Genomic DNA, 26757 nt, shown 5'->3' with positions numbered 1-26757 from the left:
TTACTATCTGAGGAATAGAACAAAACAATTCCCAGAGGAAACATTTGAAGCATTGATACAGACAGCCCAAAGCTCTAGAGTAAAATACAGGGATTAACAAATGCGCTCCTCAATAATGTATCACCTTTTACTCTTGTCAGAATCTAGAGCTCTCTGATGCACCCCTGAAAGACAGCCCCCTTCAGACAAGGACTAAATAATCAGAGGTTTGTGTTATGCCTCTTAATTATAGGGAAATAGCCAAAAAAAACTTCGGCATACCAATATAGTAAAATCAAAAATGTTGGAAAAACATGTTCTTTATGCATATTATATTTAATATCATATTTTAGGAATGATACCCAACATTTTTCAGAAAAAGAAAATAAAATGTAAATTTATAAGTTACCTATCTGTATTACAAAGTTTCTTAAAAGAGCATAAATAAGTCAAACTACTGAGTTAAAATAATTAAGTGTATTATGATACATAACACATTTTATATATGAAATATCTGAATATACAAGCCCCAGATATTTTGAGTAGACAAATGTGTACCCTTAGTATAAAATAAAACAACAAAAAAAACAAACCTATTGCTGTTGCTATGAGTCGGAATTGACTCGACGGCAACGAGTAATAGGTATTGCTGTCGAGTTGTTAAAAGTCAACTTCCAAGCTCTTCTAAAACCAAAACCAAATCAGTTGCCGTCAAGTGGATTCCTACTTATGATGACCCCATATATTTCAGAGTAGAACTATAAGGTTTTCACTGGCTGTGAGCTTTTGAAAGTAGATCGCTAGGCTTTTCTTCCCAGGTGCCTCTAGGTGGATTCGAACAACCAACCTTTCGGTTAATAGCCGAGCATTTAACTGTTTGCACCATCATGGGAGTCCTTAGCTCTTCTAAACTAAGTATTAAAAATAGCCACGGCTATGAAAATGTTTGAACGTACTGTTTACATGTAATAGGCAAAGGTATGCTCCAAAACTGTTAATATGACATCTGTATGAGAGGAGTCACAACACCAAATGCCTGCAGGGGTTGGCAGGCAAGGGGATGAATTAAAAAAAACTGTGTGCTATAATGGAGTGGTCCAGATTAGAGTGGCTGGAGAGTGTATGCCCATAACAATGACAATTGCTCCTTGTCTCCAGCTGATCAACGCCACGTAGGAACACTGGCCCAGTATTGCTAAACCATCCAATTTTTAAACAGAAACTGGAAATCTCAATTTATATATGAAATATATAAATCTTGCAATGTATTTGTGGGTTGAAAGAGATCAAGGGACTAATACTGAGTACCTCCTCTGAAACTCATCACAATGACAAGGTGGAAGACAAGAGACACCTGTATTCTAAGGTTGGAAACCAGGAATGGGATGATTGGAACCAAGTGGAAGAACTAAGCTTGTTTTTGCATTACTGTCAAATACCCAGGAGAGAGAAGAAAGACAAGACTTCATTATTCTTCTCTTTGGTCCACTTTAATCCAAGAAGGAAGGATATGCTGGACAATTGCAATAGCTCCATTTTAGATTCCTCCACGTGGCTACTTTGCGCAAGCTCGGAAATCTAAGTGTGTTGACCTGGCTCATGACCAGTGAGGAGGACACAACTGGCCCTGGCCTTGCAAGCAGTCATCAAGAGCAACAGAAAGTCCCTCTTGGAGGGAATGAAGTATCGAACTACCTGAAATTCAGAAGCAAAAAGAACTAGGTGAGAAACCATGACTTTCTTATGGACACCCACAGTAACTTAGTTGGGGTTTGTTTCTAGAAGGCAGTGTATGAAAAATAAGGCTAGGTTTTCAAATTCTAGCAATTCTATTTCCACATTTACAAGATGGCTCTTGGCGGTTAACAGTAGAGTTTGAGTTCATAGAAAAAAGTGTTATTCTGTTTGGGCTTTTTTTAAACACATATTTTATTTCATTTTTTTTTCCTACTGTGTGAAACGAACTGTTCTGTTTCAATCCTGTGATCTTGGCCACTGCATCATGGAGATGTCACAGTGCACACCAAGCCTTCTGACCTACGTACATCATGCACGACCACACACAAAGCCTTTGGGGTCAAGACTCACTGTTTTGCAATATCAGTTGTTCACATGAGTAGAGACATGAGACCTGAGCTAGCATAGCTCAAAGAGGAGTTTGGTTTTCCTGCCAGGGTTGGAGTTTACACTATAGGAGAATTCTTTTTTAATTTACTATTTATACCAAATACACACTTTCAGCAAAGAAGCAATTTATGGAAACACAGGGAAAATATTTCCATCATGCCTTCTATATTCTCTCACATCCATCATGTAAACTGGGTTTTTTTTTTTTTTTTTGGTCCCTCTCTTTATAAAAAATTCAAATAATTTGTTAGGAGAGAGCTAATGTTGAGTTCCCATTCCAGAAAGAAGTTTGTTATGATACGGTTGACACTCCATTTTGGATGAGACACATCCAAGTATTCTTCGGAAATCTTTTGTAAAATGTTCTTCTTTGAGTATCTTAAAGACCTAGCTGAAATAAAAGATCAAGATTTTTTTCTGAAATGAAAGCGAAAGATTTCTATGGTTTTCTCCCAGAGCTGACTTATTGTGTCTGTGTTTCAGTCCAATGTTTGCATGTGTTTAACGCACACACACAGCTTGAAGGAGGAAGCACACACTCTGTTTTGCAGTGTTTGGGTATGAGTCAAAGGGAAACATGTGGTTCCATTCTGCTTCTTGTAGCATTCAGCTAAGTAAAGGAAAAGACCTAATTTGTACTTATACTGTCGCCACAGGAGGTGAGCTTGTAAATGGCTGGGAGGGTGAGGTGGAGCACTAGGTCAATACATGGACAAGACACTTCAGGCAGACATAGACAGTAGACTGGAAATGGTGAGGTCCATCCCCCAGGGAGGGTGGGGTTTTCATTTCGTTGATTTTGTTTTTGGTCATTTTCCTCAGTGAGTGCTGTTTGGAAACCTCTAGCAATCTGCTACCTGTGAAGTATAGATGGATGTTCACAAGGAACTCTGCACCACTGCAAAATGAAACAATAGAAATAGCCCCCGTTATGTCAAAGACAAAAGGAACAGAAATTGAGGGGAAAGATGTAACTCTTTATTGTTTCATTCTGATGATGAAAAAACAAACCTAGAGTGGTCCTTATATTGTAGCAGTAGAATCAGTCAGCAAGAAGGCCCTTTGCTCTTTCTATAAGAGTGAGAGAGGTTCATACTGACATTTGGAAAACAGAGAAATGTAGAGAGATGGAAACCAAATGCCAGCGGAGATTCTCCCAGTCTGTCAGTTAGTGAACTTGTTTAATACATACGACGTCAACTTTTCACGAAGTTCTGTAGAACTCAGAACTTGACTGCTTGTATTCACTAAGGATTCCCTTCACTAGGGAATTCCATGAGGACAGGGAATTTGCCTATCTTGTTCACTCCTGTAGCCCTAGCACTTAGAACCTTGCTTCAATTAGGAGCTAACTGAATGAATAAATAAATTAACTGCTTTTCAGTGAAGTAGGTTACTAATCTCTGTTAGTCTGGTTAATTTTAACTGAGGAATTATATTCTTCCCATCTACCTTTCACCTGAAGCTAAATTTGGAATAATATACTCATTATATACTCCCGTATCTATTCTCAACAAAACCCCAGGGCATTTTTTGTCTGCTTTTAAAGTAGCTGTGCCTCATGGATCGTCAAAGCCACCTTCCTAGATTATGCAGTCACAGCGTTCTGGAAAACTATGTGATTTGCATGTCACATGAAAACTCATTTTCTCTCAGGCTTCAGTATTGGATTTTAGCTTTGCTGTTTAGCCATGCAATAAAACTTGCTCCAGAGTTGCTGATCTAAGTAGCAAACATGAAAGCCTGCTAATCTTAGAAATTAGGCATCAAGTCAGAGGCAAATAAAACAGAATCTGGTGCCACTTCAATAAATATGACTTCCAGTGTGAAAGTCTACCCTTTGAGTTTTTACTATATTCTATCCGCAGACACTAGAAGTTAATGAACCAATGGATGACAGGTCAGGGCTGCCATGAAGACACACTTATCTGGTTTTAAATTAGAAATATAGAAAGTTAAATACCAGTTGCAGAGAGATTGTTTCTGCAGTATTTGAGCTCATTTAGGGCTTTCAAGGAATCCTGGTGGTGCAGTGGTGAAGCACTTAGCTGCTAACCAAAAGGTCAGTGGTTCTAAGCCACCAGCCCCTTCACAGGAGAAAGATGTGGCAGTCTGCTTCCATAAAGGTTTATAGCCTTGGAAACCTATGGGGCAGTTCTACTATGTCCTATCGGGTCATTATGAGTTGGAATTGACTAGACGGCAATGGGTAAAAAGGGCAGGGTTTTCAAGCAAGTGTATGTGACAATGGTTATTATGGCATTTATCAACACTGAAATACGAGAATGCATTTATCCAATAATCTCTGCTCAGATACAGTAAATTTGAAAATATATTGTTGAAATTTGGGAATGAAAGCTACTTCTGAATCTTTCCATTCACCATACTATATTCAAACCCACAGATTAGTCCCAAGTAAAGCTTTTCATTTTACATAAGGGTATGTAAGAAAGTAGTTTAAGGGTAACTAGGTGCCTTAATGTCATTGAGACAAAAACGAAAAACAAAAAAACAAGCACTTAGAAGCAAGCAAATATAATGTAAAATGAAAGGCTTTTTTTTTTTTTTTTGAATCACGAAAGAAAGTGACTTAATTCCAATAACATATCGTGATTTAGCCAAAATACTGTAGCCACCCCTCTATTTTTATCATTCTTAACTGTGGATTTAAAACATTTTGCTATTTTCACTACATCCACCTTCCATATTGAATAGTTAATTGTCTATCTATCACACTGGAATCAAAGACATCAATATTTTAGTCCTCTTTCTTTCCCTTAACACTTTGAATAAATGGTTACTTGATCCTCTGAGCCTTAATTCAATAATCTCTAAAGTAGAGGTAATACCACGAACTTCGCAGTGTTATCAGGACTAAGAGAGCTGATACATACAAAGTGACTAGCACACTCCCTGGACAATAAATGAAAGAGTGAATGCAGAAGGAATTACTGAAGTATGTATAACATCAGGTAAGAATGTGGATTTGTAGCCCTGGAAAGTCAACCTAATTTTCAAAAGAATTTGAAATATAAGTGCTGTAGTTTGCATTTAAGAAAGGACTGGGTAATTTTATGACCATCAGTAACATTTGTAGCTATCCGAACTAAAATAATGGTAATTAGATTCCATGCCTCACTGCACAACATGATCACCGGCAAAGAGCAGAGGGAAGACCACTTAACTTTGGACATTTCCAGAAAATCATCAGCCACAGGGCAGGGGCTTTCTTCTTCAGGGAACTGCATCATGACCTTAAATCCCTCCCCAAAGTGAGACTCCAAGGCGTGAGGTACAAAGTCTGAGGCATGCTCACCAGATAAGGACATTATTTGAAGGCCACAAGCAACTTACGGGGTTCAGCAGCTGGGTCACCCACATTTTGGCTCTGATCCGTCAGTTGCTTGGCTTCTAACTGTCTTATTGGAGACTACAGCCATTTAGCATCTCTTGGGTCCTCACTCCAGGCCTTCAAGCACAATCTCTTAGGCATCAAGAGCTTTACATGGTGGCAAGCATACCAATATTATTATGGAAAACAATCTTATTTATTTTGTAGGTGATCTTTAATGGTGACAGGACACATTCACATGCATTCTCTCATTTGATTTTCATCACATTACTATAAGGTTGGCAGAACAGTATCAAAATCCCCACCGTTTACCTGGGATGACTGATAGTCGGTGGCAGACCTAGGACTAGAATCTGAGTCATCTGGCATCACGCCCAGGACAACTATCAAAGAAAGCAACCTAGAGGGGCTCGTAATAGAATAGTAATGACAAAGCTTATATACATACAAAATACCAATAAAGATGAAGAAGACAGACGGAATTAAATGAATGAAGTCATAACTAAAAGGAATGGGGAAAAATGTCTAGAACTGCTTGTGTTAGAAAACCTCCCTCCATCGTTTTAATTTCTGTGAAACTTCACTAAGTTTTTTCTAATGCCTCCAGCCTTTTCTTTTTAGCTTCTTTCCTTTTCCTCCTTCGTCTTATAAATGTATTTATATTTTTCCAAACGACTACTCGTTTACCTCACTTGTCTACCTACATCATCAGTGGAGATCTTAACAGTCTACAAAGCCTCCACTGCATCCTCGGGCTAAGAATTATCAAATCCCTACCTCTAGCCCTTATCTCTCATCTGAGTTCATCACATATTCTCAGCTGGAGAGATCTCCACAAGCCATCTCTAGGATGCCTCGCATTTTTATCACCAAAGTCAAACTTTTACCTTAAAACCTGATTCTATGACTCCTGTTTTGTTGTTATTTTTGTAGTAAATGAAACCATAACCTTCCCAGTCTAGAAATTTCTCACTTCCCTCTTTTTCTATCCAACCAACTGACCACATCTGTTAATTCTTTCTGAAATGTCTTTTGATTTCATCCTCAGTACCTCCCCATGATCATTATCCAAGAATAGTCCTTAAAATATTTTTCTTGAACTATTTAACTGTAGGCCACTATCTGCTTTCCTTGAACCCCTTGAAATTCATTCTTTTAACAGAGCCAAAAAAGGTTAAAATTAAGCTTTGGACATGTCATCTTCTGCTCAAAAATTTTTAATGTTCTCTGATTACTTTCATAATAAAAGTTTAGATCAATATGGCGTTTAAGTCCTCTGCACTATAGCCCTAATGTACGTGGAAAGAAAGAAAGGAAAAAGAACATAGTTATCATTAATTATCTACTGTGTACTAGTTACTCATTAGAGGTTTTTACGTATGTTATTACAAACCTTCACACAGACTTGTAAGGTGGTATTATTATTACTTCATTTTACAGAGCTAAGTAATTTATCCACGATCAGAGGTAGTTGGAGGCAGGGTCAGAACTTCGATCAGAGACCAGTGGCCATCGAGTCGATTCTGACTCATAGCTACCCTAGAGGACAGAGTAGAACTGCCTCATAGTGTTTCCAAGGAGTGGCTGGTGGATTCGAACCGCCAACCTTTTGGTTAGCAAGCCACCAGGGCTTCTTGCCTCTAAAGCACATGTCTACCTTTTTCTTCATGTCATTTATTCTGATCAAACTGAACTCTTCACTAAGTTATTTGAGTGACGAAGTATATAACCTGTATATCCTTTGCGAGATCATATTAATGCTAGGGCCTTTATCTGGCATGTTCCTTTTTTAGACTCCACCAGTCAAAATTTGACTGACCCCATTTATGTACATATCTTTAACCTCTACAACCAACAATATCATTCCCTTCCTTAGCATATATCCAATTCTTCCTTAAAACAGAGCCATATGTACAATTTTTATTTCCCTCCTAGATGTTAAACTTTTTTGTATCTCCAAAAACTCCAAATAAATTGCGGTTCCATAAATGTGTGTTGAATTGAAACTATCACCACTACACATTATACTCTAAAACTTTCACTAGGAGTGTACTGGTAATTAAGAATCAGAACTGGAACTGAATGACTGCTCAGCCATTTATCAGCAGTGTTATCTTGGGAAAATTCTTTAACCTCATTAAACATTAGCTGCCTCATTTATAAAGTGAGGGTATTAATTGTGACTACTTCATAGAGTTATTATCAAAAGTGGTGGAGGCAGTACATTGACAGGGAACTGTCAGAAATTTAAGCTGGTTTCAGAAGAGGATGTGGAACTAGGGATATCATTGCTGGTGTCACATGGATCTTGGCTGAAAGTAGAGAATACCAGAAAGATGTTTACATGTGTTTTATTGACTATGCAAAGGCATTGGATTGTGTGGATTATAACAAATTATGGATAACATTGCAAAGAATGGGAATTCCAGAACACTTAATTGTGCTCATGCAGAACCTGTACATAGAACGAGAGGCAGTTGTTCAAACAAAGCAAGGGAATACTGTAGGGTTTAAAGTCAGGAAAGGTGTGCATCAGGGTTGTATCCTTTCACCATACTTATTCAATCTGTACACTGAACAAATACTCTGAGAAGCTAGACTATATGAAGAAAAACGCGGCATCAGGATTGGAAGACTCAGTAACAACCTGCAATATGCATATGACAAAACTTGCTTGCTGAAAGCGAAGAGGACTTGAAGCACTTACTGATGAAGGTCAGAGACTACAGCCTTGATTATGAATTACACCTCAACATAAAGAAAACAAAAATCCTCACAACTGGGCCAATACACAACACCACGATAAATGCAGAAAAGACTGAAGTTGTCAAGGATTTTATTTTACTTGGATCCACAATCAATGTCCATGGACGCAGCAATCAAGAAATCTAGCCACATATGGCATAAATCTGCCGCAAAAGACCTCTTTAAAATATGAAAAAGCAAAGATGTCACTCTGCAGACTAAGGTGCGCCTGACCTAAGCTATGGTGTTTTCAACCGCCTCATATGCATGCGAAAGTTGGACAATGAATAAGGAAGACTGAAGAATTGATGCCTTTGAATTATGGTATTGGCAAAGAATATTGAATATACCATTGACTGCCAGAAGAACAAGCAAATCTGTCCTGGAAGAGGTACAACCAGAATGCTCCTTAGAAGCAAGGATGGTGAGACTTTGTCTCAAGTACTTTGGACATGTTATCAGGAAGGACCAGTCCCTGGAGAAGGACATCATGCTTGGTAAAGCAGAGGGTCAGCAAAAGGGAGAAAGATCCTTAATGAGGTGGATTAACACAATGGCTGCAACGATGGGCTCAAGCACAGCAAAAATTGTGAGTATGGCACAGGACCACCAGACAGTATCTCGTTCTGTTGTATACAGGGTCGCTGTGAGTCGGAACTGCCTCAGTGGTACCTAACCACCACCACAACAGCAACCTCATAGAGTTATTGTGAGCTTAATAAGTTAATATAAACAAAGTTGTACGCAGTATCTGGTACCTGGTACTTTCTCAATAAATATTAGTGGTAGTTCCATAGTAGTTGTTGTGGTGGTGATATTAGTAATGGTCATAATGTAAAATGATCTCTAAAAGCTACAGTCCTAGATAAACGTCATTAAACCATCTGCAATTTTATAGAAGATGGAGTAGAAAAATAAAATGAACTACAGGAGTTTAAGTCAGGCACCGAGAATAGAATATGAGATTTAATTGCCAATCATCGCTTGCAATCCTGAGTACGAATTGGCTTCAGGATGAAGGTTAGCTTGGTCAGATCAATAGGGCTTATCTAAATGTCTTTAAGTGTTTCTAGGCTCCAAAGGTGTCATCTCAGGCTGGAAAATGACAGGTCTGACTGTCACTGCTATCTCTGAGGCTAATACAGTTGTACAGTACCTCTGCCACCTCTCAGTGAAACACTAATGAGTTGAAACAGCAGCAGTGACAGCACCAGGATCTAAGCGTATGATTCTGTGGCGTGAGTAGCTAATGAATTCCCCCATCAATATGCTGAGCTTCTATGCCTTCCGAATGCAGCCAGGGATCTAAAATCCTTCATCTACAGCTTCAGGGAGTCAATGAGTTATTTCTTGCCCTGTTGCACTGAACAATACCCCAGGAGTAATGACTGGTAATAGTGTAAACGGTGGGTCAATGAGATAATTCATCCAACCGACAGTGCTGAGGTAGGCTTGCCATTAAGTCACAGGAGCCCAGCACTCACTAGAGTCAGCCTTACTGACTGCACTTCAGAGTCACAGGTCTTATCAGACTATCCTGATGACTGCAGTGATCTAGGATATATGCCACCAAGTTGGCTTTCAATCAGTAACATCCTGACTTCTTCTTAGAATTTTGATTAAATGTCATTAATTATTTAGGAAAATAAAATATATTGTTTCCTCTGACTTCAAAAAAAGCACATTCACTGAAGGGACATCTAAAAATACTAATAATATTCAAAGCTATTTTTATTAAAAGCTCATTATATGCCAGGAGGTGTCCTTGGGTGGGACAAATGGTAAAGCTCTGTACTACTAACCTAAAGTTGGCAGTTCAAACCCATCTGGAGGTGTCTCAGAAGAAAGGCCTGGTGATCTGCTTCTGAAAGGTCACAGCCACAAAAACTCTATGGAGCATAATTCTACTCTGCAACACATGGGGTTGCCATGAGTTGGAATCTACTCGGTGGCATTTGGTTTGGCCTGGTTTTTGTTTATAGGCCAAGAGGTGTGTGACAGCTTTGTATACATCATCTCAGAATATACAGAAAAGCTAATTTCTTGTCTTATAAATTGTTATGGTCTTTCAAGTTTGTTAGAGCCAATGTTCATCACAGTAGCTCCAACATTTAGCCCTTTATCTGGCACATAATAAACACTCAATTTATGTACAATGAATGAAGTTCGTGAGCTAAATTCCCTTAACCCTAATTTTTCTAAATTCATACTATGTATGTATTGAGGATTCTGAAACATGACGGTCATCAATTAAGAGTCTAAGGGTCACTGGTGCGAGTAATAAATGAGAGAGACAATGGCCATTTGGTCTTTCCTTCTCATAACTGCCTACCAGCCATAAAATATTTTCTACACACTTTGTCAACTTGATTTTTATGACTTCATTATTGTAAATTTTATCTGCACCTTAAATTTATAATCGATTTTTCCTTCAAAACTCAGAGAATCAACATATGGGAAATGCTTTATTTGCATATGTGGATTTAGGTTTTCAGTCTAGTCTGTAGTTAACATGCTCAACTGCTAACCTAAACGTTAGAGATTTGAGTCCACTCAGTGTTGCTTCGGAAGAATGGCCTGGCAATCTACTTCCAAAAAAATCAGCCATTGAAAACACTATGGAGCACAGTTCTACTTTGACACACATGAGGTCACCATGAATCAGAATCGACTGAATAACAACTGTTTTTTCTGGTTTTTAGCAGCTACTCATCTCTGCATAATCTAGTTGTACTTACATTAGGACTGTGGTTCTAGCAAATTCCCAAGTATACAGCCAAGTACTTATATCTACTAGGTGTCCATGATGGCTGTCAAATCATTTTCTTATCATCCCTACCTAGAAAGGTTTTGCCCTCCTTCTCCTACTCCCCCTCCCTCCACCTTCCCTCTCCTCACAAAGGCGCACATTTCCATCTCCTAACATACAACTAAAGAGGGAACTCCAGGGCAAGGTGTACTATACTTACACTGTTGAGTATAAAGCCCTTTGGAACATGATAGTAAAGGTGATGATTGCACAACATGGTGAACATAATTAATGTCACTGAATTGTAAACCAAAACCAAACCCACTGCCATCATGTCGATTCCGACTCACAGCGACCCTATAGCACAGAACAGAACTGCCCCATAGGGTTTTCAAGGCTATAAATCTTCATGGAAACAGAATGTCACATCTTTCTCCCATGGTGCAGCTGGTGGGTTCGAACCACTGACCTTTTGGTTAGCAGTCAAGTGCTTTAACTACTGTGCCACCAGGGCTCCTCAATGAATAGTACATGTAAAATATCTTGAAATGGCAAATGTTTTGTTATATGTACACTTACCATAATACCAAAAAAAAAGAGAGAGAGAGAGAATCAGAGTCCATCACCTTGTAACATTCTATGGAGACACAATTCAACACAATGAGACACCAAGGAAGCTGCAAGTGTCTACTTATCCTACTGACCTAACCTAGGCCTCTCTTAGAAGTAAGTGGGACCTTTATATGCCAAAGGGAGACTTCAAAAGCCCCAACTGTAAATCTGATTAACTTTCAAAGCTGGATTTTGATCAGGTTGAAACAGGATTTTTTTTTTTTTTTTGCAAAAACAATCCCACTAGACTTTTAAAAAACTTAAACTCTACTTTCAATTTTAAAACCTATTCTTCATTTCACTAACATATATATACATATTTTTTGCCTCTCCAATGCAGTCATCACCTACTGGATTTTTCACTGAGAAAATACTACCATCTGACATGTGGGCAGTCCTTTACAGATAATAACTAGCTTCTAAATACTTTGTTTCATCTGAACCTCAGGAAAACCCTCAAGGTAATATTTTTAGGGTTCATTTCAAAGAAGAAGAAGTTGAAGCTCAAAGTGATGGGGTGACTTGCTCAAAGTCAAACAGTTCACTAAATACTGACAGATATGGGACTTGAATCCAAATCTTTTAATTTCAAATTAAGTGCATTTTTCTGATATGGCATATTTTGTCTTAAAACCGTGTGTGAAATCAAAGTAAATAGATTTGATAGAAATATCTTGGGAATAAGAGAGATCAAAGAAAACACATACCAACTCCCATGCAAACAGCCTCTTCTGCCAAGCTTACATCAGCAGTTTCTGCATCAAATCCTCACTTCTGCTCCTTTTTCCCACCTTCTCCTCCAGCTCTGCTAGGATGGCTTGGCTAAGCTGGAAGCTGCAGAGAGGATCCCCAGCAGGCCCTCTCTCTACAAGTGGCTAATGATCTGGAAAAGCTTCTAAGCCCAGGAAACCCAAAGAGGTCTTTCACTAACAACAAATAGTAATGAAAGGAATTACAGAGCCAACCTGCAGTGCACAGAATTCTGTGGGGAATGAAATTGCATTTGTTGGACATTTTTGTTGTTTTCTTGTTCCTTCCCTCTTTACTTCCATCACCAGACTCAGAAACACCAACATTCCTCTGTACTCCTCTAGAGATTCCCTCAAATACAATTCCGGCATCAAATCCAGTTCTGCTACTGGCCAAATCCAGAAGACAATCTAAGCTAATAGCCAACTAATCCCACTGAGGACTAACCCAGCAGATGCTGATGGCTTACTGTAAATATCTTATGCAGGGGCAGCCAAAATGAAGTGTCCGGGCGGGCAATTTATAGATGCAATAGACATGAGAACAGACCATTTATCATAATTCAGCTCTGCTCCCATTTATTCTCCAGGAATCTCTTTAAATGATATAAATTATGTAAAAACAATACTATACAAAACAAACTTAACAAATAACCTGTTTCTCCAAACATGACACTAAATGACAGTGTTACCAGCCTTTTTTGGGAGCCCTGCTTTTGGAAGGAGAACACAGTGCCATTCAGATAAAGGGGTCAGTCCAGACAGCAGCCCTTTGCCTTCCCCTATCTTGTTTTATGTAAGTACCTACATTATATGTCAGGAGGGAAACAGTTGGGGAAGGTTATAGATTTTTGTCAAACAACCCAGATGCCCTGACACATAAATTTCCACTATTCCTGAAAGGCTCATAATTAAAAAATGAATCCAAAAGGATTTACTGTAAATTACACACAGGGAGAAAGAAATTAAGAGGATGTCTTTTTTACACCAAGTATTAACTGCATAAAGAGAAGCTAACTGTTGCCCAGTTCTTCCCTGACCTTGTATTTTGTAGGTGGTGAAAAGAGGTTGTCAAAAGTTTCACGATAGCAATAACAAGCACTTTGTGGTTATCCTTTCTCTGCTCCTATTCAGTCTTGTCCCTACTGTATAAATGACGGTGAGTATAACATGACACAGCTTCAATAGAGCCTAGATGTGGGGTCAATAAGTAGATGTCATTCGAAAGTAATAGCAGCTACTCTCCAAATATTGAGCAGATTAACTTTTCAGCAATAGATTTCAATGGAGGGAAACCTATATTTAAAATCATAATAATTTAAAAATTCCCTCGGTTCTAAGAAACCCTCCCTTCACAGACATCTCATTTCATGCACACGTACTTTAACAAAGATCTTTTTGCATTTTGCAACCAGATTTCATCCACGATTTCATTAATATCATGATAAATAATTACACAGAAAAGACTGCATCACAGAAGTGTGAACTGAAAAAAAGAAATCTTAGCTAATTTTAAGCGAGCAATCCTTAAATTATTTTGATCTCTTAGCCTTCTCTGATTTCTTTTTAAAGACCTAATTTTTGGTCTTGTTCATCTTACTGTTAAAGCTTATTTAACTACCATGAGGTTCAGGATGGGTGGGAAGTCTTTAGATTTAGAAGTGGCCACCAAGATAAAGAAGGGCCTCTACCCTCTAGGCCAGAACAAGGGCTAATCTATGTAAACTATGAAGTAGGAAAGATTGTGTCTACAGCACCTATCAGCTCTGTTTTGGTACCTCTCTCTGTGTGCTAATTCTTCACCCTAGGCACAATGCCTTCATCCTGTTCACGCCTTCTCCACCCATGCCTGCCATCCCCCAAGTGTTGTATGACCCAAATTAGTCATGCCCATTTCTTCTCATTTCTCCCCAACCTTACCAACAAAACTCAAATTCTGTCAGAGCAACTGATCTTAGGTCTGACTACTTTAAAGTAACTAGTACATGATTCAAAGGCATCCAGTGGAATATGAGTTTTAGAAGATAGTCTATTTTCCTAAAGAGATTTTAAATGTGGAAATTTAAGCGTGACAAAGGAAGAGAAATGGGAAAGTTCAAGCATGTGGGGAGGATGGTATGTATCCTAGAGCAGGAGTAATAAGTGTACAGCATGTGTCCACAAAGTCTGCTTCTGCGCAGGTGACAGACATGACTAGTGGAAGCCAGAACTCCTACCTGCTCTCCTCACAAATATTTCCAATGGAAAGCTTGAAGCTGACACTACCAGGCAGGGAGAGCTGGCAGGCATGAGGAAGCCTATCTGTCATTTCTGCTCTGGGGGCTCCATGGCAGAAGGTCTATTCTAGAGGCTGTGTGTCTTCACATCAGAGTCAGGCTGTCAGTGTTCTTGGAAGAACATTTTCCTCTCTTCAAAGACACTATCTTGGGGGCAAACAAAGCTGCTCAAAACACTTCAGGAATTCCTAAAAATTGCTTTCAGCATCAGTTTATAAAAAACAAATTTATCTTCCTTCTCTCTCTCAACCTCTCTCTCTCACACATGTGCACACACACACACAAACACACACATCAAAGGCTAATTTTAGAGATTATATTTTGTTTTTGACCAACTTCATTAGCTTGACCACTGTCATAGATTGAATTGTGTACCCCAAAAAAATGTGTCAACCTAGTTGGGGGATGATTCCCGGTATTGTGTGATTGTCCACCGCTTTGTCATCTGATGTGATTTTCCTATGTGTTGTAAATCCAATCACTATGATGTTAATGAGATGGATTAGCCGCAGTTATGTTGAAGAGATCGGCAGGATTGGATTGTGTCTTGGGCTAATTCTTTTGAGATATAAAAGAGAGGAGCAAGTAGACAGACAGGGGGACCTCATACCACCAAGAAAGCAGCAGCGGGAGCAGAGCGTATCCTTGGACCTGGGCGTCCTGTGCTGAGATGCTCCCAGACCAAGGGAAGACTGACAACAAGCACCTTCCTCCAGAACCGACAGAGAGAGAGAGCCTTCCCCTGGAGCTGGTGCCCTGATTTTGGCCTTCTAGCCTACTAGACTGTGAGAGATTAATTTCTCTTTGTTAAAGACATTCACTTGTGGTATTTCTGTTACAGCAGCGCTAGATAGCTAAGACAACCACCAATCAGAAGTAACACCAAAGTACATTTTGTTGTTTCCAAAATTAACATCCATTGTCAAAGAATGAAGCTTTGGGGATATGTAATCTCTGGGTGGAGCACACCTGCAGGCAGATCCTTGCCCTCTTCCTTTCTTTTCTGTGCCTGGGATTTAGGCTGCTTTCATCTCCTCTTCACGTCTGCCATCACTTTTTATTTTTCCCCCCAGTGGGTTTCTCTTCTAGGTGAACTGCAAGGTGGAATGAAATCTTTTGCCTCTCACCTATCCCCTTCCACTTTCATTAATGACCCTTAAACTCTTTTCTTTTTAAGTCATTTTCTGTAGTGCACAGAAGTAAATGCCATTGAAGAAGGAAAACCATTTTACAGATTGTAAATATCTTATAAAGGTATTTTAAGAAATATTCATGGCTTTGTTTTCCTGAAGTATCTACTTAAATATAAAAAATAAAAATTAAAAAAAAAAGGAGGCTGGTTTTGTCATCAAGTCTTTCGGCCTTCTTACTAGCATTCCTTTGCTTCCGAGTACGGTAAGGAATCTGCCTGCTTTCTACCCTCCTCTCAGTGTAGACACCAGTGATAATCCATTAGGGAGGGAAAAAATGGTTTCAAATTTCTAGACCAATGACGTGGCCCCATGCTCACAGGGCCATGGACATGTCAGGATCATGCCAGAATGGTGAGTTTCCTTCTCTTTCTCTTTCCCCTAAAAAGATCAGATGGCATCCTTTCCTGACTCCAACACTTAAGGACAACCTCTTGAGAGTTCCCAGATTGTTAAAGCAATGGCAACATCACTAGAATAGGCACCTAGTGCCCCAAGGGGGCTCTACATTGTGGTGTGATTAATTACTTTTGTGTGTAGCCTTTCTGGCCAGGGTCTTATAACTCCCACCCAGGTGATAGTATGATAGAGTAATTGTGACTACCAAGGGGATAGGTCAGATTTGCCTTAAAAGAGAGCTAATTCCAGAGCAGAGAGGAGGAGCCTACCCCCACCAAGGAAGAACATCCAGGAGCATAGAGCCCGTCCTTTGGACCCGGGATTCCTGTGCTGAGAAGCTCCTGGAGGCAGGAGACCGAAAGAGAGAGAGAGCAAGCTGTGACCCTGAAGTCAGTGAGAAGCAGTGGCAGAAGAGACCTGGCAGCACAGACCCGGCAGCAGGAGATGGCGTGGTGGGCTTTCTGGCCCACCTAGAGAGAAAGCTGAGTGAGTGCCTTTGGGGAAAGGCCTAGGGCCAGGGAGAGGTGTGCCTGTGAGCATGACTGGAAGAGGATGTCCTGATGGAAGAACTGTATCCTGAGTGTTCCTGAGCCTGAATTGTAACTGTTACTTCCCTAATGAAACCCCAGTCATGAGTTTGGTCTGTGAGTTCTCTGTAGCCATTGCAATGAATTATTGAACCCAGTAAAAAGTACTGTACGAGGGACGATTGGTGTCAGAATTAGCAAAGATAGTGGAAAGAGGAGGCTTGTCTGGCCTCCACCTCATGGGAGTCAGCCTTGTGCTGTTGATCTTGGGTCTCTTCCCCCTTGGGGGGTTGGAGGAGGTCAGACACCACCTCCACGCCATTGTTACAACATATTTTGATGTAAAATTTCCATTATTTTTACTTTTAAAAAGAAAGTAACACTATACTACGTTCAAGCCTAATGTGTATGTTTATATAGAGCACACACACTAATTAAGCAAATGCAGATTGTTTGAACCCGAAAACATGTTTTGATGCATTCATTTCCAAACATAGCAAACAATTGGCAGAACTTTACAATGGCGTAATACAATATACTGGAATGTTCTGGTTCCTCCTACAAGTGTCTTGTAACCTCATATCAATTTTGCAAAAAGACTGTCAATTCAAGTAACCTGTCAGAAAATAAGAAAACTTCCCTATTAAAAAAGGAGATGCTCTGCAAAGCACCAGTAAGAAAAAATGGAGAATCTGGTAGCACATTATCTGACTCAGAAAGATGCTCATAGCTGCGTCAAATTATATTTTTCTTAGTAAGTCACACTGAACAAAAAAAGAAGATAAATAACCAGGAAAATGCAAGTGAGCTGGTAATAATAGCCTAGTTATAGCTGCCATGAAATAGTCATTAAGTTACACGCAGTATAAATCTCAGAGTTTTGTAAATTATGGTGGTTCTTAGAGGCCAAATAAAGATAAACTGCATGGACTATGGCTGCCTTTCTTTTTGCTCCTTAGCATGGTTTTACAACGCTTAAGTTCAAGTTCATAGTACCATATGGTTCCTGAAGCACCTGGGAAAGACTTAAAGGTTCACAACTCTATTCATGACCCTGCTTCCACACTTTGAAGCATCTTTCCCTGACCTTCTAAGCAGAGTCTTGCCCTTCTTTGGCTTACATTGAGGTCAGACAGGCTTCCAACTCAAGCCTTGTGCTTCAAGCTGTTCCTGTTTGCAAGCATGCTGGAAGAGCAGGTGCTGGAGATGGGAACTGCTGGGGAGAGGGGGTGGAGGCTTCTTAATTTGCTGCTTTTGGTTCTAGCCAGCCACCTCCAGCTCCGGAGGCCAGAAATTCAATCTTACCCTCTGCTTCCCTTGGTAGACATACACATTAGCAAATTCAGATTCAAAGATTCCCTCTAAATGTCCCTTTTCTTCCTTTTTGGAGGTTGGTGGTAATCCCCAGCTGATCTTTTTTCTTAACTGCTTTCTCCCCTTGCTATTTAAACTGAATTCTTATCGCTCCAAATTAAATCCATTCTTTCTAGCCTCGTCGTTGCTAACTAACGAGAACAATTTCTCTCTTTGCTCTTGGTGGCTGCACTTTGCGTACTTATGAATGAGAATCATATCCTTCTTTAGCCTACTTTCTTTCCCGCAGACTGCACAGGTGATAAAATGGGTTAATTGTTGCTATAAAAATATTTTCTAGCCTCATAATGAAGTGATTTTTTTCCTCCAAATCATTTTAATTTCCTAGAATTGCACTGTATTCTTATGATCTGTAGTCAATGAAGGTAAAGTCCTATTGGGCTTATATGTGCAGTACATGAAGTATAATATTGGATACACAATACAACAAGATTACTACAACTCTTCGTCATTGAACTACCTTTGAATTTTCTTGCCCTGCCCACCCTAATCTCAATTTTCATTACACGATCTTTACATCTATGCAATGAAATTTGTAGTCTAGGACAGGGATGGGCAAAGTACAGCCTGTAGCCTGTTTTTGTAAATAAAGTTTTATTGGCATACAATTACACTTTTTAAAAAATATATATATTTCACCTCTTTAAATGCTTTCATCTTATAAGGGCAGAGTTGAGTAGTTGCAACAGAGACCATATGAGCCACAAAGCCCCAAGTATTTGCTATCTGGCCCTTTAGAGAAAAAGTCTGCAGACCCTCAGCCTAGGAATTCATTAATATTCAAGCTGGTTTTGCTGCTTGCACTAGGTTAAGATGAACCACACCAGGTAAATCTCTTATTTACACCTAAATGGTCAGTTAAATGTTTTGCCAGCAGCTAAGCTACACAGTTTTGGGAAAGGAGTTTAGAAGAGAAGGCTTTCCTTTCCTCTTTGCATACAGAGGGCAGAAAGAAGAGCTTTTATTTTTTCTTCCTGAGGCACTCATTGAGCTATTAGGGTCGCATCTGAAGGGGAGATTCGGGATTAACACACATAGAGAAGGCTCCAACTCACTTAGGTGATTTTTATAAGCACTTACACAGTTGCTGTGCCTATCCAGAATGTTCTGCTACATTTATCTGGCTCACTAATTCAGACCACCAGGAAGGCAAGAGAATGCAGGCCAAGGCCTGGTACTCACTATGTGAAGCTGGAGAAAGTCGCCAAGGCCTGGGGCACTGTCAATTCGCACCAAGATGCCATCCTTCACAGTGGTGCTGAAGCCCACAGCAAGGCGGTCCGAGCGCGTGCTCGGCCTGTCATTGGCCGGCCAGGTGTAGAGGATGAGGCCTCCGCTTTTCCCAAAGATGTATGTAGCGCCAGCTGGAAAACAGAGAGAGGGGACATTAGGGCACTGTATTGAGGATTGTCAGCTGTAAGCACAAGGCTGAGACTCTGCACACTACAGCTGCAGAGAAGAAACGTCCCCCAAGTGACAAAGTTTAGTTACTTAAGGAGATGGCATCCATAGCCTCAGAAGGAGGCTGTCTCCTCAAATTAAAGATGCAAGCAAAAATGAATTAATAACAAAGCAGATGTTAGGGAGAGACATTCTGAACATCGTCGGTTCCTGCTGCATAATGGTAGAGGACAAATGATATGCTGTGTCTGAGATCTTTTGTACATTGTGACAACTTTCAGCCTTCCTCAGTAGCAGAATTAATTTTCCATCTCACCTAAGACAGGCATGAGATAGAAAACTAGTCCCCCGATCTCTTAGCTATCGGCATATTTTGTTCAGCAGAGGGAGGAACAGTTCTAGGGATGTCTCCCATAACTGCAGGTAATGTGGGAGTCCATAGACATCATTCCTTTTATGCCTGTATCATCTACCACCCCCTATAGAAGAGAAAGCTGTAGCCTGAGAAAACCAAGTTATATGACGTAAAGCATATGCTTATTTCACTACTATAGTCCTAAACAAAAGGGACAAAAATGAATTACAAAAAAAGAAGAAAAGACAAACCAGTTGCCCTCAAGTCAATTTGACTTATATGACCCCACGTGTGTCAGAGGAGAACCGTACACCACAGGATTTTCAGTGGCTGATTTTTTAGAAGTAGCTCACCACGCCTTTCTTCCAAGGCATCTCTGGGTGGACTTGAACCTCGCACTTTTTGGTTAGCAGCCGAATATGTTAACCGTTCGTACCACCGGGTTTTTTAAAAACAAGACTGATTTTTTTCACTAATGGTGGTGTTTATCTGGTATTAAATAATAGTTTCCATCTGCTTTTCCAAACTAAATTTCAAAAAGAAATTATAAGAAACATAGAAAAAATCCCAGTATAATTAATTTTGAATATGACAAGTAGTATTTTCAATTATGACTAGTGGGTTTATCAGTCACTTGCGTTTTTACAATTATCAGTATAAACCCAGGGGTTAATAAGAATGCATTAATTTTGAAATACAAAACAAATGGGAGAAAAATTTTTTAAAAATTGTATATTTTAAATTACAAAAGTGTATTTTAAGGAAGAGTTTTTTTTTTTTTTTTTCAATTTGAATTTCGGAAAAGAGCATTTAGATTTGGTAGCCAGAATAGACTATGCTATTGTAGCCTCTATAGTCTTATGTATGTTATTCATAGTGAGTACTTTCATATGTTACTTATCTCAAAGTTCAAAGAGCATTTGGCACCAGATTTTCTTGTATGTTTCCCACTGAACATGTTCCAACCCTTGAAACTATTTTAAAGCAACATTAAAGATGACTGTTGCAAGCATTCAGATATCTTTAACATCTACTAAAAATCTCAAACATTGACCACATTTATTCTCAGAGCTAGTTTACAGAGAATATTGTGTGGAATTATGTTTACTGGAGAAGGAATGGGAGCCCTGGTGGAGCACTGGTTAAGAGCTATGGCTGCTAATCAAAAGGTCAGCAGTTCAAATCCACTGGCAGCGCTTTGGAAACTCTATGGGGCAGTTCTACTCTGTCCTGTAGAGTCGCTATGAGTCGGAATCAACTCAATGGCAATGGGTTATGGAAGAAATGAGTTATGCAGCTTGTTTAGAAATAATGAAGTAAACTGATGTGAAGCTAGAACTAGGAATATATGTCACATGCCATTCCTTTTTAAGTCTAAGCCACACTAAATTCTGAGACTTATAAAACCGAATGTGTTCTCCTAAATGGGCAGCTTCTGTCCAAAGGTGAGATGGGAAGGCAGAGAGGGTTAGGAGCTGGTTGAATGGACATGGGGAATAAGGGGTGAAAAGGGAGGAGTGTGCTATCACCGTATGCGGAGAGCAATTAGGGCCACATAACAATGTATATATAAATGTTTGTAGGAAAAAAAAATCTAATGTGTCCTCTTTGAAAGGTCACTATCCTAGTTGGTCCAATAAACTCAGTTTGTATACTGCATTTCCTAACCTCTAGCAAATAGTTCCTGGAAAGCCAATGTACTCCTCCACACTCATCTGCAGAGTTTGGGATTGGGGTATGGAAAGTTTATGATGAATTCTATAGGCAAACCAATGTTTGCTCCTCACTATCCACAAACACCCTCAAAGCTTCTTACAATTAGAAATGTGGATATAATGATTTACCCTTGATATCTAGCCACCTGTCATGAATTTAAATAATTCCCTTTCCTTGGATGATTACAAATGTCATGACTGCTCCCTTTATTCTTTATTTGGAAAACTGAAGGTTAGTCAGTGATTAATGTATAGGATCAGTAAGAATGCAAATCAGGCTGTGACATTTTGTGGCAATTTATAAAATATTATGCTATTTTATCCTAAATATATAGTTAACTCCTCTACAGAGATCAATTCATACTATCTCAGAAAATAATTTTGTCACTACAAAAAGAACGAGTCAAAAATTGTTAAGGGCGACAACTGGCGCATGGCATTTTACATTTCGCAAAGCCTTTTCAAATTCATTACTTCAGTCTTCACAACAGTTCTATAGGATATTCTATTTGTTAACACCACTTTGTATAATTGTAGACAAAGCCTCAAATACTGATTTAAATAAGTGACACTATATTTATGTCTCCAGCCTGACCTTCTTGCCTACAGAAGTCTGTTTCACTACAAGTCAATAATAAGTTAACGTAATTACCCAATAAATTGTACCAATAAACTGTATCAATGTTGCAATGAGGACTGTATTTAGTTCTTTTCATATCTTCTTATAAAACCAAAGCAAATGAAAACCAAGTCATAGCCCAAAAAATCTGGCATGGTTTTCTAAAGCTACGCTGGCCTTCTTATCGTAAAATCACTTTAAAACCTACTCTGCTTGCATTTTTCACTCATTTCCCTGTTCTGTATTTCTCAGAGCTCCAAGATAAAAGTGAAGAGAATTTTAAAGCTACATATACAACTACTTACAGGAGGTCACAGTGACTTCCATTTTACATCAAAAAACAAAAACACACGATGACAAAGTTAGTAGTATAAAATAGATATAAAATCTGATTTTAAAAATTATTTTTATTGTTTCACTTGTTCTGAACTCAGCATGCCACTATCTTACACGATTGTAAATTTACAGGTAATCAAGGCATAAAACATACAAAATACTTAGCATGTGGCTTATTCTGCTATGTAAAAATAAACATTAACATATCTAGTCTAGATACTGAATTTGCTAGTAATGGTGAATTAAGATCCTGAATACTCCCATAGTCCAATGTTGGCTTTAGAGGAAGTTAACAGATACAACTTTCTTCTGCAATAACCTGTTATTATTATTTTTTTTCCCTTTGGTGTCTGTTATTTTGCTATCTTGCTTGGTTCTTAAAGGTGAACACATATTTCTTTTTCTTGAATTTAATGTAAAATTATTAGAATTGCAGGGGGAACATGGAGTTATTTTGCTTTGTAGATTTTTTTTTTTAATTTTAAAATGTGAACTGTAAATTAATTTTTTGGGAATGTCCCCAAAACCATTAGAACTATCCTTAATCCATGAAGCATTTTCATTTTTAAAGCCATGAAATATCACACCACATGGTCTCTCCTCTGAGCCTAGTAATTGTGATTGTTAGTTTCTCACTGTGCTCAGTATGCTGGTGCTAAGATCATACTACATTTATTAATAATTGGAACCATGCAAATTTCCTGCTCGCTAGCAAAAAGTGATCAGTTCAACTGAAGTAAAACATGTAATGTGGGCATTTTCGCCATTGAACACTGCGGGATTTGCAAGTTTGCAACAAGCTGAGGTTGCTTTGCTGAGTTCCAACCAACACAGTGTTTTGAGTACAAAATCTCTACACTGTTACCACTAATCAAGCTAAAGTAGATACACCCCATCCTCAAACAGTCAAGAAGACATACTATTTTAACCCTCAACTTCTTCTGTCTTGAAAGCACCAAATGGTGAGTTTGGCTTGTTTTCATAACTGGCTATTTACTGTGCTAGGGCTGATGGTGGTATTGACAGAGACTGGCATGCTGGTGTGTATATGTGTGATTTGGTGTGTGTTATTTGCTTGTGTAGGCAGGTAATCTGGCATGAGAAATGGACAGAACAGATTCCAGTGGGGTGCAGTTTGATGTAATTTCACAAAAAGCTGATTAAGTGGATGATCTACAATTTCTCAAGGAGAATGAAGAACAGAATTTTTTCTAATTCACTCAGTTCTCCAATCGACTATTCTTAAACATTGGGTGCATTTTACTACTAATTTACTATAATTTACTTGTTTATGCCAACTCAACTTTTACTTATTTAGGACCACCTGAACAATTTTTTTTAAATGTTATTATTATTGTTGTTCTTTTGACTTATTAACCCCATGGTCCTACTTTTGTGATACTGGTTCTATTTCTATTTCCATATCCAAATAGCACATTACTTTTTTAAGGATATTACCAACAGAAATAGGCTCATGGTTCTGTTAAAAATTTACTGAAGATATAAAAATAAAATATTTATGTGTATGTGTGCATGTGCATGCATGTGTATGTATGAAAAATAAGGGAAGTTTAGTTATAAAATACAATGGACTGGAAACCCTGATGGTGTAGTGGTTAAGAGCTACAACTGCTAACCAAAAGCTCGGCAGTTCAAATCCACCAGACGCTCCTTGGAAACCATATGAGGCAGTTCTACTCTGTCCTATAGGGTCTCTATGTCAGAATCGACTCAACGGCAATGGGTTTTTTTAATCTGAAATTCATTTATTATTTTCCCTATTAAATAATTATAAATGAAATGGCATCTAGAAAAGCATTAAAATATAATGTTTGTATATTTAGGTTTTAAAAAAAGAAAACATAAATTTAAGCCATGATGAAAGTAATATGTAAGTAAGCTTTCCCTGAAATATTTTTTGCTGGTGGTAAAATGGAACAAGTTTTGGAAGCATCTCCCAAGAGAGGTCTGAGTGAGTTAAACAGATGTAGATAATAGATGAGTGTAGCAGGTAGATTAATAAATTAAATAATAAAATAGGTATAACTTTTAATCTGTAACCCTTACAGTAGATAAACCAGGATTAAAAAAAAAAAAAAATCAGACTTAGTTGAGTGCTCTTTGAACAGTGACTAAAAGCTCAGTATAAAATCTCATGACACCAACTCATATGTCCATCTACCTCTATCATTCCATTTTATTACTATTCCATTGAATTTTCCCACATTTGCATTCTTTACTATGAATCGGATAATCCTTTTGAAAAAGGAATTGTTCATTAATGACATAAAATACATTCTACCAGTAGATATGGTTATTGCTGTCAAATTAAAATTATCCTTTATTCATATCAATTACCATATAGCTAATAAAGCCAAAATGGAAATACCTGTGGCTTTGAAACTGACAAAGGGAGATTGTAAGCTTAAGGATCTCATAATGACTGATGGCCTGAAGAACACAGTTTTCTAATTTCTTTTACTTAGCTTATTCCATGGTTCCTCACATCTCCAACCCCTAGGTGTTTTGAGAATTTATCATGTTCATTTTTTGACAATAATTGTTGTTCTTATTGTTAGCTGCTGTCATAGGCTGAATTACGTTCCCCCAAAATATCTGTCAGCCTGGCTAGGCCATGATTCCCAGTATCGTGATTGTCCACCATTTTGTCACCTGATGTGATTTCCCTATGTGTTGTAAATCCTGTCTCTATGATGTTCATGAGATGGGATTAGTGGCACTCATGTTAATGAGGCAGGACTCAATCTACAACATCAGATTGTGTCTTGAGCCAATCTCTTTTGAGATATAAAAGAGATAAGTGAGCAGAGAGACATGGGGACCTCCTACCACCAAGAAACAAGAGCCAGGATAATAGCGTGTCCTTTGGACCTGGGGTCCCTGTGCTGAGAAGCTCCTTGACCAGGGGAAGATTGATGACAAGGACCTTCCTCTAGAGCTAACAGAGAAAGAAGCCTTCCCCTGGAGCTGACCTCCTGAATTTGGACTTGTAGCCTACTAGACTGTGAGAGAATAAATTTCTTTGTTAAAGCCATCCACTTGTGGTATTTCTGTTACAGCAGCACTAGATAACTAAGACAGCTGCTGTCAAGTCAGCTCCCAACTCATGATGACCCCATCAACAATGAAATGTAATGCTGTCTGATCCTGTGCCATCCCATGATCAGTTGTAGATCAGGCTGTTATGATCCATAGGGTTTTCATTGGCTAATTTTCAGAAGTAGATCTCCAGGCCTTCTTCCTTATCCATATTAGTCTGGAAATTTCACTGAAACTTGTTCAGCATCATAGCAACATGCAAGCCTCCACTGACAGGTGATGGATGCACACGAGGTGCTTTGGCTGGGACTCAAATCCTTGTCTCTCATAAGGATAGTGAGAATTCTACCACTGAACCACCAATGCCTCATTTTGATAATAATAGGAGTTTATATTTTCATAGCATTGAATAGTTTTCAAATTACATTCTTGGGGGCTCTCATTGGATAACTCTCCCATCGTCCTCAATACTCACTGAAGTGTTAATGTTTTCATTCCTGTTTTAATAACAATAAATAAAAGGAGGCTCAAAAAGATTAAACAACTTGTTCTGATGCAAAATGCTGGAGTTGGAAGTAGAACCAGACCTTCTCCTGCTTGGCCCTGCTCTTCTCCCTGTATCAGGCTATCTTGCTGACCCTTTGGATAAAAGCCTCTCTGAAGAAACTCCTTGAGACCAAGAGTGCCCCAAGGAAGAGAAGAGAGTAAATAACAAATGAAAAACTATGAATGACAAGACCACTGCTTTACCGAGGGAGCCACTAGGGAGTATGGGGTAAGTGACAGACTTTATAAACAGTCTAGCAATGTATTTACTGAATGGTTTAGTATAATCTATTTTGCCTACTCTGAATTTTTTGAAATAAACACCAAAGCCAATGATAAAGTAGCCTTAAATAAAACAAAATTGAAGATACTGAACACTGAGAGAAATTTAATCTATTCTTAAGAACATCCTTTTTCTCCGGCAAAGAAATGAGCAGAGTTACTGCTCAGCACACCGAGAAACTGATAAAGAGTCAGGAATATCATCAGGGAGAGCCAAGCCTTGTTTTGTTAAATAAATGTCAGGCAAAGTTAGCGTTCCCTCCACGTGAGGCAAGCTCTTCCTTGCTCCTGAAGAAATAATGATTAAAACCAAATGGGTATTATACCAAAACATATCACCTACTGGTATCTACAGAGGAGCCTT

General features: G+C 38.8%; 1 protein-coding gene across 1 annotated transcript in view; it reads right to left on the bottom strand.

Annotated features, from left to right (window-relative positions):
- Positions 1-26757, bottom strand: part of NRXN3 (neurexin 3) — a 1723724-nt gene that overhangs the window by 409263 nt on the left and 1287704 nt on the right. The window contains exon 21 of the mRNA XM_023726412.1: positions 19262-19443. Within this exon, the coding sequence (XP_023582180.1) occupies positions 19262-19443 (182 nt within the window). The remainder of the gene's footprint in view (positions 1-19261; positions 19444-26757) is intronic.

Source organism: Trichechus manatus, unplaced genomic scaffold, assembly GCF_000243295.1.
Source record: "Trichechus manatus latirostris isolate Lorelei unplaced genomic scaffold, TriManLat1.0 scaffold00010, whole genome shotgun sequence".
In the NCBI taxonomy this organism is placed as follows: Eukaryota; Metazoa; Chordata; class Mammalia; order Sirenia; family Trichechidae; genus Trichechus; species Trichechus manatus.
This window is presented reverse-complemented; position numbering and strand designations above follow the sequence as displayed.